At 37.3% G+C, this 15635-nt stretch overlaps 1 protein-coding gene and 1 long non-coding RNA gene across 5 annotated transcripts; one reads left to right on the forward strand and one right to left on the reverse strand.

Moving 5' to 3' along the window:
* The first annotated feature begins 744 nt into the window (after positions 1–744).
* On the forward strand, positions 745–15182 carry LOC125813866 (subtilisin-like protease SBT3.6). Of its 4 annotated transcripts, XM_049493339.1 has the most exons (10): positions 11396–11747; positions 11876–11967; positions 12065–12162; positions 12324–12482; positions 12801–13459; positions 13558–13622; positions 13799–14044; positions 14139–14253; positions 14348–14528; positions 14614–15182. In XM_049493339.1, the coding sequence occupies exons 1-10, from the start codon at positions 11586–11588 to the stop codon at positions 15180–15182; spliced, it is 2346 nt and encodes a 781-aa protein (XP_049349296.1). In that variant the 5' UTR covers positions 11396–11585. The 4 variants fall into 4 exon arrangements, with proteins under 4 accessions (XP_049349295.1, XP_049349293.1, XP_049349294.1 ...); XM_049493336.1 differs by lacking the exons at positions 11396–11747; positions 11876–11967 and adding an exon at positions 6388–6503; XM_049493338.1 differs by lacking the exons at positions 11396–11747; positions 11876–11967; positions 12065–12162; positions 12324–12482 and adding an exon at positions 745–903.
* Positions 6884–12877, reverse strand: LOC125813888 (uncharacterized). Its single transcript, XR_007442096.1, has 3 exons — positions 12773–12877; positions 12428–12645; positions 6884–6994 (listed from the first exon to the last, which is right to left on the reverse strand). It is a non-coding gene; the product is annotated as an uncharacterized LOC125813888 (long non-coding RNA).
* Positions 15183–15635: the final 453 nt, after the last annotated feature.

Here is a 15635-nt window from a genome sequence, read left to right on the forward strand (position 1 = left end):
TTTATGCAATTCATCAGAGAAACTAATTAAGTTAGTACAGTTAATGAGAAAATTACTTGTTCACTTTAAATAATGAAATGTGAAAATACTCAAACCAAACACAGCAGGTGAAGGAATTACTATAAATAGCGGAGACTGGTGTCAAAATGCTGTTCATCAAAACAACTACTACTATAAAATGAACATCAACCACTTTCTTTCATATAAATTGGCTTTCACTGCTCTGCTCCTTCTCTTCAACTTGTCGGATGTCTTAGGAATTCATGCACATGGCGAATCCAAAGTGAGTACATCAATACTGGTTAATCTGTAATTTCTTTCGTCTCAGGTAAAGCTAATAGTAAAAGAAATGATTGTTAAATACTATATAGGTTCATATTGTTTACATGGGAAAAAGTCAACATGATGATGCACAACTCACAACATCCGCCCACCATCAAATACTTACTTCTGTCCTCGGAAGGTATAACGTAACTTAAGGAAAAATCAACACATTGATTTCTCTCTTCTCCTCCACAGCTTTATGTTTTCTCCTGATGATGCAGTGAAGAAGCTGCAAGAGATTCAATCATCTACAGTTACAAACATGGTTTCTCTGGCTTCGCTGCCAAGTTAACAAAATCTCAAGCCAAAAAGATTGCGGGTAAAAAACTCTAGTACCTACCTTGTAATCTCTACTTTGAAAAGGTTAAATTTGGCACATAAAAACTTAACACTGTATTTTAAGCTTATCCCTTGTTGCAGAGTTACCTGATGTGGTCCATGTGATTCCAAATCACTTGTACAAGTTACACACAACAAGAAGTTGGGATTACCTTGGCCTGTCCACATCTTCTCCTCCAACAAACCTCCTTCATCAAGCCAACATGGGAGATGGCGTCATCATTGGTGTCCTTGATACAGGTTTTCCTCTTTCATTCCAAGTAGAAGGAATAATTGTTGCAGTCTTGGGTATACACAAGTTGACAGTTAAACTTGTACAAAGTTGAGCAAGTAGACACATGAGTCGTACGTGACATAGTACATGTAGGACACCATGTAGGATGCATGTGTCTATTTGTTCAACTTTGTACAAGTTTAACTGTCTACTTGTGTATACCTAAAGTTGGAGTGCATAAATGTGAGTTGAGGCCAAGTTAAATAACATATTTATGGATTATGTCGTTATTTTTTCACATCTCTAAAATACCCAAAATGCAGGAATATGGCCAGAAAGTGAAGCATACAATGACAAAGGCCTTGGGCCAATTCCTTCAAAATGGAAGGGCCACTGTCAGTCTAGTACAGATTTCGATCCTGCTAAGGCATGCAACAGGAAACTAATTGGAGCAAAATACTTTATAAAAGGTTTAGAAGCAGAGCTGGGAAGGCCAATAATCAAGGATCCTAGTTTTCTTACGAACGAGTTCGCGTCACCAAGGGATAGAAATGGACATGGCACACACACATCAAGCACCGCAGGTGGCTCCTTTGCACCAAATGCAAGTTACCATGGACTTGCTTATGGCACAGTTAGGGGTGGTGCACCAAAGGCTCGGCTTGCTATGTACAAGGTGTGTTGGGACTGGCCTATTGGAGGATGTGACTTTGCTGATATAATTAAGGGTATTGATGAAGCAATTCATGATGGAGTTGATATTTTATCACTATCTCTTGGCAAAAACACACCTCAGTTCGCTGATGTTGATATGCATAGTATTGGTTTTCCATCTTTCCATGCTGTCATGAATGGAATCACAGTCGTTTGTTCGGGGGGAAACGATGGACCAATTCCCCAAACAGTAGCAGATACATCACCATGGATAATAACTGTGGCAGCTTCTAGTATTGACAGGTCCTTTCCCACACTCATTACATTAGGCAACAACCGGACTTTCACTGTAAGTTCTCTTTCTTTATCGAAGAAATTATATACTTCAGAAGGAAAAGACCTAGAAGGAATTGTAATTAAATTGTATCTGTAGGGTCAATCCCTGTATACCGGAAAGGAGACTGGTTTTATCAGCATTGTACATCAAGAGAGCTCTGATTTTGAAGATAATCGGTATGTACATGATGAGATACTGTAATTCATCTAAAAAAACATATATCTTTCTTATTTATGCCATAACAAGGGCTAATTCTGTGTCTCCATATGGGATTATTGTTTTTAACCCGAACTTAAATAACATGAATTTATGAATTTTGAAGCTATTGCGACACCTTAAATACAAATGATACATGGGCGGCTGGAAAAGTGGTGCTTTGCTTCCTGGTTAAAGGAGACGAGACCGATTTAGGAACTGCTCTACAAGTTGTCCAGGTGGTTGGAGGCTTGGGATTGATTGTTGCTAAGAATCCAACCAGAACCCTGGATTATTATGCTTCTGACTTCCCAAGTATTGGAGTAAGTTTCGACATTGGAGCTCAATTACTCGATTACATTAGATATTCCAGGTAAACCAAGATATCCGATTCTTTTCTTTTTGCTAAGTACAGAGAAATCTTAAATCACATTGTTGGTGCTTAAAACCATCATTAAAATATAATGCAGGAATCCACAAGTAAAGCTGAGTCCTACTAGAACTCATATTGGAAAACCTGTTTCAACACATATTGCATCCTTCTCATCTCGAGGTCCCAATTCTGTTGCCCCCGCCATACTTAAGGTATAAATTTCTAGGCATTACTAAGTAGCACACTGTGTAGGAACTCATTATTTATAATATTGCATCTATAACAAATACATTAACTATGCCTCAATTCCAAGCTAAGTAAGTTGCAGTTCACTATATCTCCATATTTTTCAACTATATAGATCTTTTTCCTACATTTTACCCCTTTTTTGCCAAGTATTTGTGAATTCCAAGAAATTGTAGGTCTTTCGAGACAACATTTTTCCAAGTAATTTTAGGTCTTCCTCTTCTTAACACCTTCACTCACCATGGTTTCGCACCAACAGACCAATGCATTTGGAAATCGACTTGGCCAGACCAAACCATTCCAAGCGACTTGATCTCATTTTATCCTTGATATCATGTGCTACTTGCACCTTCTAAATATCGCACCATATTTCTAAACTTAATGTCTGATGTTACAGCCAGATATAGCAGCTCCAGGAGTCAATATATTGGCTGCTGTTCCTCCTGCAGAAACTCCGTACGAATTTGAATCAGGAACATCCATGGCAGCTCCTCACGTGTCTGGCATTGTTGCGTTGCTCAAGTCCCTGCACCCACATTGGTCTCCAGCTGCTATCAAGTCTGCACTTGTCACAACAGGTCCTTACTCCATGCAGACGTAGTTTGCCATATGTTCTGTTTATCTTTTGGTGCTTCTAAATCAACTTGCCATATTGTGCATGCAGCATGGCAAACGGACCCTCATTCAGGGGAACCAATTATAGCTGAGGGAAATACAGATAAGATTGCTGATCCGTTTGATTTTGGTGGTGGACTCGTGGATGCAAATGCTGCAAAAGATCCTGGCCTAGTCTATGACATGGGATTCTCGGACTATGTTTTTAGTTATTTGTGCCCAATGGGCTATAACACAAGTGCCATCGGTAGAATCATTAACGGATTTGTTACTTGTGCAAACAAAATGCCTTCCCTTGTTGATTTCAATGTCCCTTCTTTAACAATACCAAGTCTCAGGAAAACAGTTACTGTTAAAAGAACAGTCACCAACGTCGGACCAGTGAACTCCAAATATAAGGCTTTCATTGAGCCTCCACTGGGCATTACCTTAAAAGTAAAGCCTGAAACTTTGATATTCAACTCCAGCACCACGAAAATTTCATTCACTCTCACCATTTCAACCAGTCACAAATACACAACAGGCTATTATTTCGGGAGCTTAACTTGGACTGATGGGGTGCACAAAGTAAGAAGCCCAATATCTGTGAGAACAGAGTTCCCTGAACTTGCTGGTTAAAGTAAAAGATGGATGCAAGAGTTGGTTAATTTATTTCTATGCACTTATGTAATCTAAGTATGAAGCAGTGGTTTCACGACTGAGCTTCTATGCAAGAAAAATATTTTTATCTTTCCTTCACTATATAACCAGTAGAAAAAAGAAGAATCTCCCATACAATGGCCTAAAATATAGATACAGGAACTAATCATATAAATTCTCGGTATTGTAGTCATGTAGACACAACCATTCTCAGTATTGTAGTCATGTAGACACAACCATTCTCAGTATTGTAGTCATGTAGACACAACAACCACCATTACCGCCGATTAAATCAATTGTCGCCATCATTAGCGATCATTCCAACTAATCAATACAAATAATTATCATCATTATTCAACATTTTATATTGCTAACCATCATCATTAGTTATTAATATCATTCCACTACTAATTATCTGTTCACACCAACAACAACCACAGTTAATCACTATTGTCAACCACTATACGATATGATATTATTCATAACCACCATCATCAGTCAACAACACCATCCTAAATCGACATACAATAGTCATAGTTAGTCATCACCACCGCCAACCATATAAAAAATTTAAAATGTTTTATTGATATAATATTAAATCAATTTAGTATTTTATTTGAATTGTATATTTATTATTTTTTAAACAAAGACAATTTTTATGCATTCAGATGTTGAGAAATACAGTCTTAACTATTTCATATTAAGATCTTAATGCAACATCTTAATATTCAGATTAAGATCTTTCAATTTTAATGCACATCTTAGTTTTAATGAAAACAAATAAGGTCAAAGACTTTGTTAGAGATCTTAATCATTCGAATTCATTAAGTAATTGTAATATAAGAAAATCAAATGCACTTAATGATTACAATTCAAACCTTCAAACAAACAAATTTAAAAATTAATAGCTGAATAATTAAAATTAGACCTTCATTACATAAAAAAAATGATGGCCAAAATTGGTAGGGCAAATGCTGAATTTAAAAGGAAACATCACACTAAAATCATACAATTTCCTAGGTCTTACCTTACCAATCCAAATGAAGTACCTAACTTTTACTAACTAACAAGCATGAAGAAAATAAGAGCTAGAAAGAACTAAGTATTTTGTTATCACCACAGAGTTTGTAATACACTCCATGATGATATTACAAGTGAGGAGGCGGGGGGGTAGGCCTTATCATACCAATCGAAATGAAGTACCTAACTTCTACTAACTAGCAAGCATGAAAAAAATAAGAGCTAGAAAGAACTAAGTATCTTGTGATCACCACAGAGTTTTGTAATACACTCCATGATGATATAACAAGTAAGGATGCTTAAAAATGTAAAAATATGACAATCAAGAAGAAGGTTGAATTATCAGCCTCAAACTTTCTATTACGAAAGCATGAATTAAAAAAGATTAATTGCCCATCAAAAGTAACTTAAAGTATTTTTCTTTTGTCTTCTTCTTCAAACCTATCCAACAACACTTGATAATTCATACATTTTTTTTGGATTTATTGGATCTCGTTGAACCTATTGATACTGTCATATGGTTCTGTTTTGCCTGTCGCATCCTTGGAACAAACTCCTTAGTCACTTTACCGTTCCAACTATGTTGCCTTCCATGTGTCTTCTTTTTGCTTTTGTTGCTTCCACTTCTTTGTTGTCTAGGTGATATATCCCCGTCCCTAACAACTCTATCAAAGCATATGTCCACCTCTTCCTCATCTTCATCAAGAGAATCCTCGACCAAATCAATTGTATTTGACGCTAATGCCCTTGATTCATTCTTCTTTGCAATCACACATTTAGGCACAAATACGGGAGCTTCTGGGCTTAATTTGTTATTCATAGCAGGTGGTGAAACCTGCTCTTCTTGGACCAAATCGTTGTCATTCTCTGTTGACCTTATTAGTTGTCCAGATTCACCAAGCGACTCCAAAGATGGGGATGAGATCTTATGAGTCGAGGTATTCAATGTGACCATGAGTGGCTTAATCGCTGGATTGGATTTGAGTAGCATGACATCCGGATTTTCTTGAATAATCTTAGCTACCTCAGGATTAGAAAGATATAATGTTGGAGCCATAATATTAACATCTTTTTTGTTAGCCTTTAATAGGTCTCTTGAGGCATTACTAATATCTTGCTTCTTCTCACTGTCTTGAAAATTTCCAGTCGCACCCTGTCCACTACATGGAATATTATTTTGACTAGTCGGGAAAAGGGTCCGACTACTATTTTGAATTTTTGTGTGCAACCAGTGTCCAATTTTTAGTTGCATTCTTGTTTCAACTTGCAAAACATGCTGCCAAGAATTTTCAACATCAGTTGTATCTATTAGTTTTTGTTCTAAATCAACTCGCGACGCATCAACTCCAACTCTTACGGGTCGTTTGGTATGGTTACATAGTAAAGACAACTCAGGAAATTCATTATTTGTCTCACTGAGAATTTAATAGTATCAGAAATGATTGTTAAATGTAGGTTCATATCGTTTACATGGGAAGAAGGCAACACGATGATGTTGAACTCGCAACATCAGCTCACCATCAATTACTTACTTCAGTACTGGGAAGGTAACCAAAGGAACGATCAACATATTAATCTTCTCTTCTTTGCTCTGCTCTTATCTCCTCTACACTCTAATTAATATGCGCAGACTATTTAATTCATAACTTAATGTTTTCTCCTGATGCAGTCAAAAAGCTGCAAGAGATTCAATCATTTATAGTTATAATTAAGCATGGTTTCTCTGGCTTTGCAGCCAGGTTAACTAAATCTCAAGCCAAAAAGATTGCAGGTACTTTGCAATCTCTCTCCCAAGCTGGTAAAGTAGGACTTCCGAAAAAGTTTGAACGTGACATACTTGTTGGTTAAATTTGGCACATAAAAGCTTAACGCTATAGTTCAGTTGGAATCATGTGATACTTCCATGCTATCTCCCCTCATTGAATTTGTTGCAGAGTTACCTGATGTGGTCCATGTGGTTCCTAATCATTTGTTCAAATTGCACACAACAAGAAGTTGGGATTACCTTGGCCCTTCCGAATCTTCTCCTCCAACTAACCTTCTTCATTAAGCCAACATGGGCGACGGTATCATCATAGGAGTCCTTGATACAGGTTTTCCTCTTTTATTAATCCATTCATAAAGACAAGAATTTCTAGAACAAGATAAGCTTACTGCAAAAAACAACATATCCAGTATAATCCCACTTTTGGGTCTGGGAGAGGTAGAATGTATGCAGAACTTACTTCCACCTCAAGTAGAGGAAAAGGTTACTGTACAGTCTTTGTAAAAGTACAAAATTGTTTGTTATGTTTTCAAAACTCTAAAGTACCTACTGATGACTCAAAATACAGGAATATGGCCAGAAAGTGAAGCATTCAATGACAAAGGCCTAGGGCCAATCCCTTCAAGATGGAAGGGCCATTGTCAGTCTAGTGAAAAATTTGATCCAGCTAAGGCATGTAACAGGAAACTAATTGGAGCAAAGTACTATCTAAAGGGTTTTGAAGCAGAGGCTGGACGGCCAGCAATCAAGGATCCTGATTTTCTCAAGTTTGAGCTTGCGTCACCAAGGGATAGAGATGGACATGGCACCCACACGTCAAGCACTGCTGGTGGCTTGTTCACACCCAATGCAAGTTACCAAGGACTTGGTTATGGTACAGTTAAGGGTGGTGCACCCAAGGCTCGGATTGCTATGTACAAGGTGTGCTGGAATTGGCTTATAGGAGGATGTACCTTTGCTGATGGCTATTGATGAAGCAATTCATGATGGAGTTGATAGTTTTTTTATATCCCTTGGCTTAGAAATACCTCTGTACGCTGATGTTGATATGCGCAATGGCATTGCTTTTGCATCCTTCCATGCTGTCATTAAGGGGATTACAGTTATTGGTTCAGGAGGAAACGAAGGACCATATCCCCAAACTGTAGTGAATATATCACCATGGATCCTAACTGTGGCAGCTTCAAGTATTGATAGGTCATTTCCCACACTCATTACATTAGGCAACAATCAGACTTTTTCTGTAAGTTCTCTTATCATACTTGAAAAGAAAAAGAAAACAAACGTTATTATCTGTAGGGTCAATCCATGTATACTGGAAAGGAGACTGGTTTATCAGCATTGCACATCCAGAAAGCTCTGAGCTTGAAGATACATGGTATATTTCTAATAAATTAGCTACTATAAGTCATCAACAGATATCCAAATTAACCAGCCCCATTTTTCTTGTTAAACTTTTTCCATCTCCGACAGTCATTTCTGTGTCTTCAAAGGGGTCTTTTATAACTTTATTGTTGCAAGCTAAATTAGCATGAATTCATGGATTTTGAAGCTTTTGCAACAACTTGAATACAAATGATACATGGGCGGCTGGAGAAGTAGTGCTTTGCTTCCATGTTAAAGGAGATGAGTTGTATTTGCCATTTACTCGACCAGTTGTCCAGGAGGTTGGAGGCTTGGGATTGATTGCTGCTAAGAACCCAACCAGAGCTCTGTACTATTTAGCGTCTGGCTTTCCAAGTATTGAAGTTAATTTTGATGTTGGAGCTCAATTACTCGATTACATCAGATACTCCAGGTAATGAAAATATCTGATTCTTTTCCTTTTTGCTATAGAGAAATCTTAAATTACTTCTCTTGGTGCTTATAACCATTAGTTAAGAAATAATTCAGGAAACCACAAGTAAAGCTGAGTCCTGCCACAACTCATGTTGGGAAACCTGTTTCAACACATCTTGCGTCCTTCTCATCCCGAGGTCCCAATTCTGTTGCCCCTGCCATACTTAAAGTAAGACTTTATTATACATCTTGCACACTATCTAGCACTTATTAATTGTGATATTGCATCACATTTCTAAATTATAGTGTGATGTTACAGCCAGATATAGCAGCTCCAGGAGTTAATATATTGGCTGCTTTTGCTCCAGCAGAAATTCCGTACGAGTTTGATTCAGGAACGTCCATGGCAGCTCCTCACATTTCTGGCATTGTCGCGTTGCTCAAGTCCCTGCACGTCTCCAGCTGCTATCAAGTCTGCACTAGTCACAGCAGGTCCTTAGAAAAATCTCATTTCTCCAACAAGATTCAAAATTAATTTGCCTCGAAAATTATCTAATGTTTGAATTAATTGATGTGCATGCAGCATGGCTAACGGACCCTCATTCTGGGGAACCAATTATAGCTAAGGGCAATCCAAATAAGATTGCTGATCCATTTGATTTCGGTGGTGGACTCGTGAATGCAAATGCTGCAAAAGATCCTGGCCTAGTCTATGATATGGGAACCTTTGACTACATTCTTTATTTGTGCTCAAAGGGCTATAACAATAGAGCCATCAGTATGCTCATTGATCAAGCTGCATTTTGTCCAATCAAGAGGCCTTCAATTCTTGAAGTTAATCTTCCTTTTGTAACCATACCGAGTCTCAAGAAAACAGTTACAGTTACAAGAACCGTCGCCAACTTCGGACCAGTGAATTCCAAATATAAAGCCATCATTGAGCCTCCATTAGGCATTACCATAAAAGTAAATCCTGAAACTTTGATATTCAACTCTAGCACCAGGAAAATCTCATTTACTCTCACCATTTCAACCAGTCACAAATACACCACAGACTATTATTTCGGGAGCTTAACTTGGACTGACTGGCTGCACCGAGTAACAAGTCCTATATCTGTGAGAAACTAGTTTCCAGAACTTGTTGGCTAGAGTAAACGATGGATGCAAGAGTTTGTTAATTTATCTCAATGCACGTGTGTAATCTAAGTGAGTATGTACCAGTGGATTCTTGACTGAAGGTCTCTGCAAGATAAATCTTCTTATCTTCCCTTTACTATAACTTCATAGTAAAAGAAGAATCTCCCTTACGATGACTCGATGAGTTCAAAAATAGAACAACTTTTATAAATTATCACAGTAGACTAAAACACTGGACCAACTAAAGGGTAATACCAATTAGGCAAGAGAACACAACAAAATTAAAACAAAATCAGGAGTGTTAAAACTTTCTTAATCACGCAATTCAAGCTTATAATCAAAATGGGTCATACTTTTCGCCCTTTAAGTAGATTTTCCCATCATTGACGCAGTCAGGAACTCCAGTTTCTGGGGTGAGACCAGACTATGGTGATTTGTTAGGATTTCTAAGTAAAATTCGAGCATTCGCTACGATTTCGTATTTGATATTAGTCAAGAGTCAAGACTATCCCTAATAGCAAGTTATGTTGATTTGTCAGGATTTTGGTCTAGTCTTGACACATCACCATCATTTATTCAGCATTTGTGGCTGAAATTCTGGTATCCATCAGGATTTGTGGTTAAATTTTGGTATCTATCTGGCTATCCATCAAGATTTGTGGCTAAATCCTGTGGATACGCATAACATGTGGTGTAGAAATTCACCAAATTGTTTTTACTTCAAAATTGATCCAAATGACTTCGAATTTTAACAGCAACCCAACAATTTTCAATAGTTGGATTCAACCAAAACCGTCAAAATTAACCCATTTTGTCTTCTTCAAAAAAGTTTGTTGTTGTTATTATTAAAGATAGACGACAATATAGGTTGAATGAAACATTACCCACTCAATATCAACCACAAATAAACAATGGAAGGAGAAAAATATGAGAAGAAGAACAGAAATTCTGGCGGAAATCCTTTTCTTACTGAGGTTAAAAATTGAACACTGGACTTTTTTTAATGGTATGCCGCTCCTCCAGCAAGGAGCGAGAGAACAAATTCTGACTCTTAGGAAATCTGTCCCTATTATTATTAATTCAATTCATTTTAATCTGCTCGAATTAAGCTCAACTCAACATATCTCACCCCTAGTTGAAGCTCTAAACAATAGATCTTGTTTTGGCAGGAAGAGTTCGAAAAGCTAGACAAGATGTGATAGAACTTTTGTAAGCTAATAAAAAAAAAATCAAAGATTAGACAAGTGAACTTTCGTAAACTAATTAATGATGATAGAAACATAGAACATTGTCGAAATATGATCAATCATACTTTGCTGCATGGGGCACCCCTAGCTTGACATACAAGACAGTGTGAACTTCAAGTTAACCAATAATATAAGCACTCACATTGCCCCGCCACTTTTGGCACCACATACTAATAATGGAGGAAGTATCTAATTTCATTTTATAAGGGAATTCTAGTTAATCTGCAATTTATTTTGTCTATAATTTCACAATATTCAGGCACCTATGGTATAGCGTATAGCCCGCTTAGTGTGTCTGGCTGCTTTTATAGTACAAAATACAGATGCTACTTTTATAGAGCAATTTGCATCAGTAAAACCAGTCACAAGTTGCAGCTATAAATTAACTAATGAAATGATTCCACTGTTTAATAAGTACCATATATAATTCAAACATGATTACATTTCAAACATTATTAAATGCGTTTCATAATCAGCATATTCTCCAATCCCATCTTACCTTATAATTTATTGCATGTATTATATTACCACATGCTAAAGAACCCCTTTGTGCTTGGTGCTTTTTAGCATTTGTTCTTGGCCACGGAATAATTAAGCTAACTTTTCGTGATGCCTCTATCTTTTGGATCATGACACCAAGAAGAAGACATCATGATCAGATTCTAAATCGCACGATTTCCATCTATAAATGGTTATAAATAATGGATATCAATCTGCAACAATTATGTCTCTGTTTAACTAGTCCTATATACCACATAATGAGTATCAGCCACTTTCTTCAATATAAATTGGCTTTTACTGTTCTACTCCTTTTCTTGAACTTGTCGGACTTCTTAGGAATTCAAGCAAATACTGAAAGCAAAGTGAGTAGATATTACAACAACCTATTCTGCAATTTCTTTTATGTTTACATATTGAACACAACTCAGGAAAATTCACTATTTCGTTTCACTGTAAAACTAATAGTATGAGTAATGATTGCTAAATATAGGTTCATATCGTTTACATGGGAAGAAGGCAACATGATGATATTGAACTCATAACATCAGCTCACCATCAAATACTTACTTTTGTACTGGGAAGGTAACTGAGGAAAGATCAACAAATTAGTTTTCTCTTCTCTCCGAACTAATATGTGCAGACTATTTAGTTCACAACTTCATGTTTCATCCTGATGCAGTCCAGAAGCTGCAAGAGATTCAATCATCTATAGTTATAAGCATGGTTTCTCCGGCTTTGCAGCCACGTTAACAAAATCTCAAGCCAAAAAGATTGCAGGTAAAATGTAGTAGTACTTTGCAATATCTCTCTCAAGCTGGTAAAGTAGGACTTCAAAAAAAGTTTGAAGATGACATACTTGTTGGTTAAATTGGGCACGCTATAGTTCAATTGGAATCGCGTGATATTTCCATGTTGTCCCCTCATTGAATTTGTTGCAGAGTTACCTGATGTGGTCCATGTGATTCCAAATCACTTGTACAAGTTACACACAACAAGAAGTTGGGATTACCTTGGCCTGTCCACATCTTCTCCTCCAACAAACCTCCTTCATGAAGCCAACATGGGAGATGGCGTCATCATTGGTGTTCTTGATACAGGTTTTCCTCTTTCCTTTCCTGATTCTTTGTGTGGGTCAAATGGAAAAACAATCTTTTGATAAATGCATTCATAGAGGCAAGAATTTCTATTAGAAGGAATAATTGCTGCAGTCTTAAGTACGTAATGATGCACAAGGTGATCACTTGTTATATTTTCATAACTCTAAAATGTTATGATGTCCCATATCGGTAGAGGAATGGGAATTTGGTCTCCTTATATGGACTTGGACAAACCTCCCCGCATGAGCTAGCTTTTGGGATTGAGTTAGGCCCAGGTGCCATATGTTTACATAAAATACCTACTCACTCAAACTACAGGAATATGGCCAGAAAGTGAAGCGTTCAATGACAAAGGCCTTGGGCCAATCCCTTCAAAATGGAAGGGCCACTGTCAGTCTGGTACAGATTTTGATCCAGCTAAGGCATGCAATAAGAAACTAATTGGAGCGAAATACTTTCTAAAAGGTTTTGAAGCAGAGCTTGGAAGGCAATTTCTTAAGAATGAGTTCGCGTCACCAAGGGATGGAAATGGACACGGCACACACACATCAAGCACCGCGGCTGGATCCTTTGCACCAAATGCAAGTTACCATGGACTTGCTTATGGGACAGTTAGGGGTGGTGCACCCAAAGCTCGAATTGCTATGTACAAGGTGTGTTGGGACAGTGGAGTATGTAACTCTGCTGATATAATAAAGGGCATTGATGAAGCAATTAATGATGGAGTTGATGTTTTATCCATATCCATAGGCTTAACCACACCTCAGTACGCTGATGTTGATATGCGCAATGGCATTGCTTTTGCATCCTATCATGCTGTCGGCAGGGGAATTACAGTTGTTTGTTCAGGTGGAAATGAAGGTCCAATTACCCAAACAGTAGATGATACATCACCATGGATAATAACTGTAGCAGCTTCAAGTATTGATAGGTCCTTTCCCACACTCATTACATTAGGCAACAACCGGACTTTCGTTGTAAGTTCTCTTAATTAAATAAATTTATATGTATTATGTATAACATAACAATGAATACCCAAAAAGATTTGTTTTGATAACGCTATAATTATCTGTAGGGTCAATCCCTGTATACTGGAAAGGAGACTAATTTTATCAACATTGTTTATCCAGAAAGAAAATGGTATGTTCCTAATAAGATGTTGTACATAATTCGTCAACAAGGAATCAAATCAGACAGACCCATTTTTCTTTGTTTATGTCATTTTTGAGGGCTAAATGTGTATTTCTTTAAAGGAGTTTCTTTTAATTAAACTTGATTGATGAAAGCTAAAAGGCACAAATTAATGGATTTTGAAGCTACTGCGACAAGTTAAATGCAAATGATACATGGGCGGCTGGAAATGTGGTGCTTTGCTTCCTCGTTCAAGGGGATGACTTACTACTATCAACAACTCAAGAAGTATTACAGGAGGTTGGCGGCTTGGGATTGATTGTTGCTAAGAACCCAACCACAGACTTGAATATTTACGCATCTGATTTCCCAAGTATTGGAGTAAGTTTTGATGTTGGAGCTCAATTACTTGATTACATAAGATACGCCAGGTAAACGAAGATGTCTGATTCTTTTCATTTTACTATAGAGAAATCTTAAATTACTTCATTAGCTGTTTAAAACCACTGTTAAGAAATAATGTAGGAAGCCACAAGTTAAGTTGAGTGCTCCAAAAACTCATGTTGGGATACCTGTTTCAACTCATATTGCATCCTTCTCATCTCGAGGTCCTAATTCTGTTGCCCCTGCAATACTTAAGGTATGACTTTACTATGCATTGCCTACATCTAGTAAATAGAAACGCAATAGTATATGAATTATTCATTCTAAATTAATGTTTGATAATGTTGCAGCCGGATATAGCAGCTCCAGGAGTCAATATATTGGCTGCTGTTCCTCCTGAAGAAACTCCGTACGAGTTTGATTCAGGAACATCCATGGCAGCTCCTCACATTTCTGGCATTGCCGCGTTGCTTAAGTCCTTGCACCCACATTGGTCTCCAGCTGCTATCAAGTCTGCACTTGTTACAACAGGTCTTTTACAAGATCTTGTTTAATTTGCCATTTGCTTTGTTTATCTTTTGGTGCTTCTAATCAACTTGTCATATTGTACATGCAGCATGGCAAACGGACCCTCATTCTGGAGAACCAATTATAGCTAAGGGAAATACAGATAAAATTGCTGATCCATTTGATTTCGGTGGTGGACTCGTGAATGCAAATGGCGCAAATGATCCTGGCCTAGTTTATGATATGGGAGAGTCTGACTATGTTTTTAATTATTTATGCCCTATGGGCTATAACACAAGTGCCATCAGTAGAATCACTAACAGATTTGTTACTTGTGCAAACAAAATGCCTTCGATTCTTGATTTCAATCTTCCTTCTTTAACAATACCAAGTCTCAAAAAAACAGTTACTGTTAAGAGAACCGTCACCAATGTTGGACCAGTGAACTCTCAATATAAGGCTATCATCGAGCCTCCACTGGGCATTACCATTAAAGTAATGCCTGAAACTTTGATATTCAACTCCAGCATCGAGAAAATCTCTTTCACTCTTACTATTTCAACCACTCACAAATACAACACAGGTTATAATTTCGGGAGCTTAACTTGGACTGACGGGGTGCACAGAGTAAGAAGCCCTATATCTGTGAGAACAGAGTTCCCTGAACTTGCTGGCTAATTTATTTTAAAGCACTTATGTAATCCAAGCATGAAGCAGTGGCTTCATGATTGAGCTTCTAAGCAAGAACTTCTTCGTAGTGGCTCCCTTACATGCCTCATTTCAGAGGGAACCATATCCCAATTCCATTCATTTAATATCCCTTTGGTGTTATTGACATAACAAATGTCGTTTTTAGTCTATTTCTTTTTCTATATATGGAAAGTTCAAAAATCATCATATAATAATCCAGAAATTGCAATAGAAAAGAACTAAGGGAGGTTTGTGATGATTTTTCAATCTTTTCTACTAGGTAATCTAGTATTCTTATGCATGAAGATAATCAATTCCATCGTTGTGATCGGACTCTATTATGGATTAGTTTCACTCGTGCTTTTGCCTTACCTTCTATTATATGAGTATTTATATTGTACACTACTTTTACTGATTTAGTGATTAATTAGTTATTTTCTT

Source organism: Solanum verrucosum, unplaced genomic scaffold, assembly GCF_900185275.1.
Source record: "Solanum verrucosum unplaced genomic scaffold, falcon-dt-bn FXZP01000205.1, whole genome shotgun sequence".
Lineage (NCBI taxonomy): Eukaryota > Viridiplantae > Streptophyta > Magnoliopsida > Solanales > Solanaceae > Solanum > Solanum verrucosum.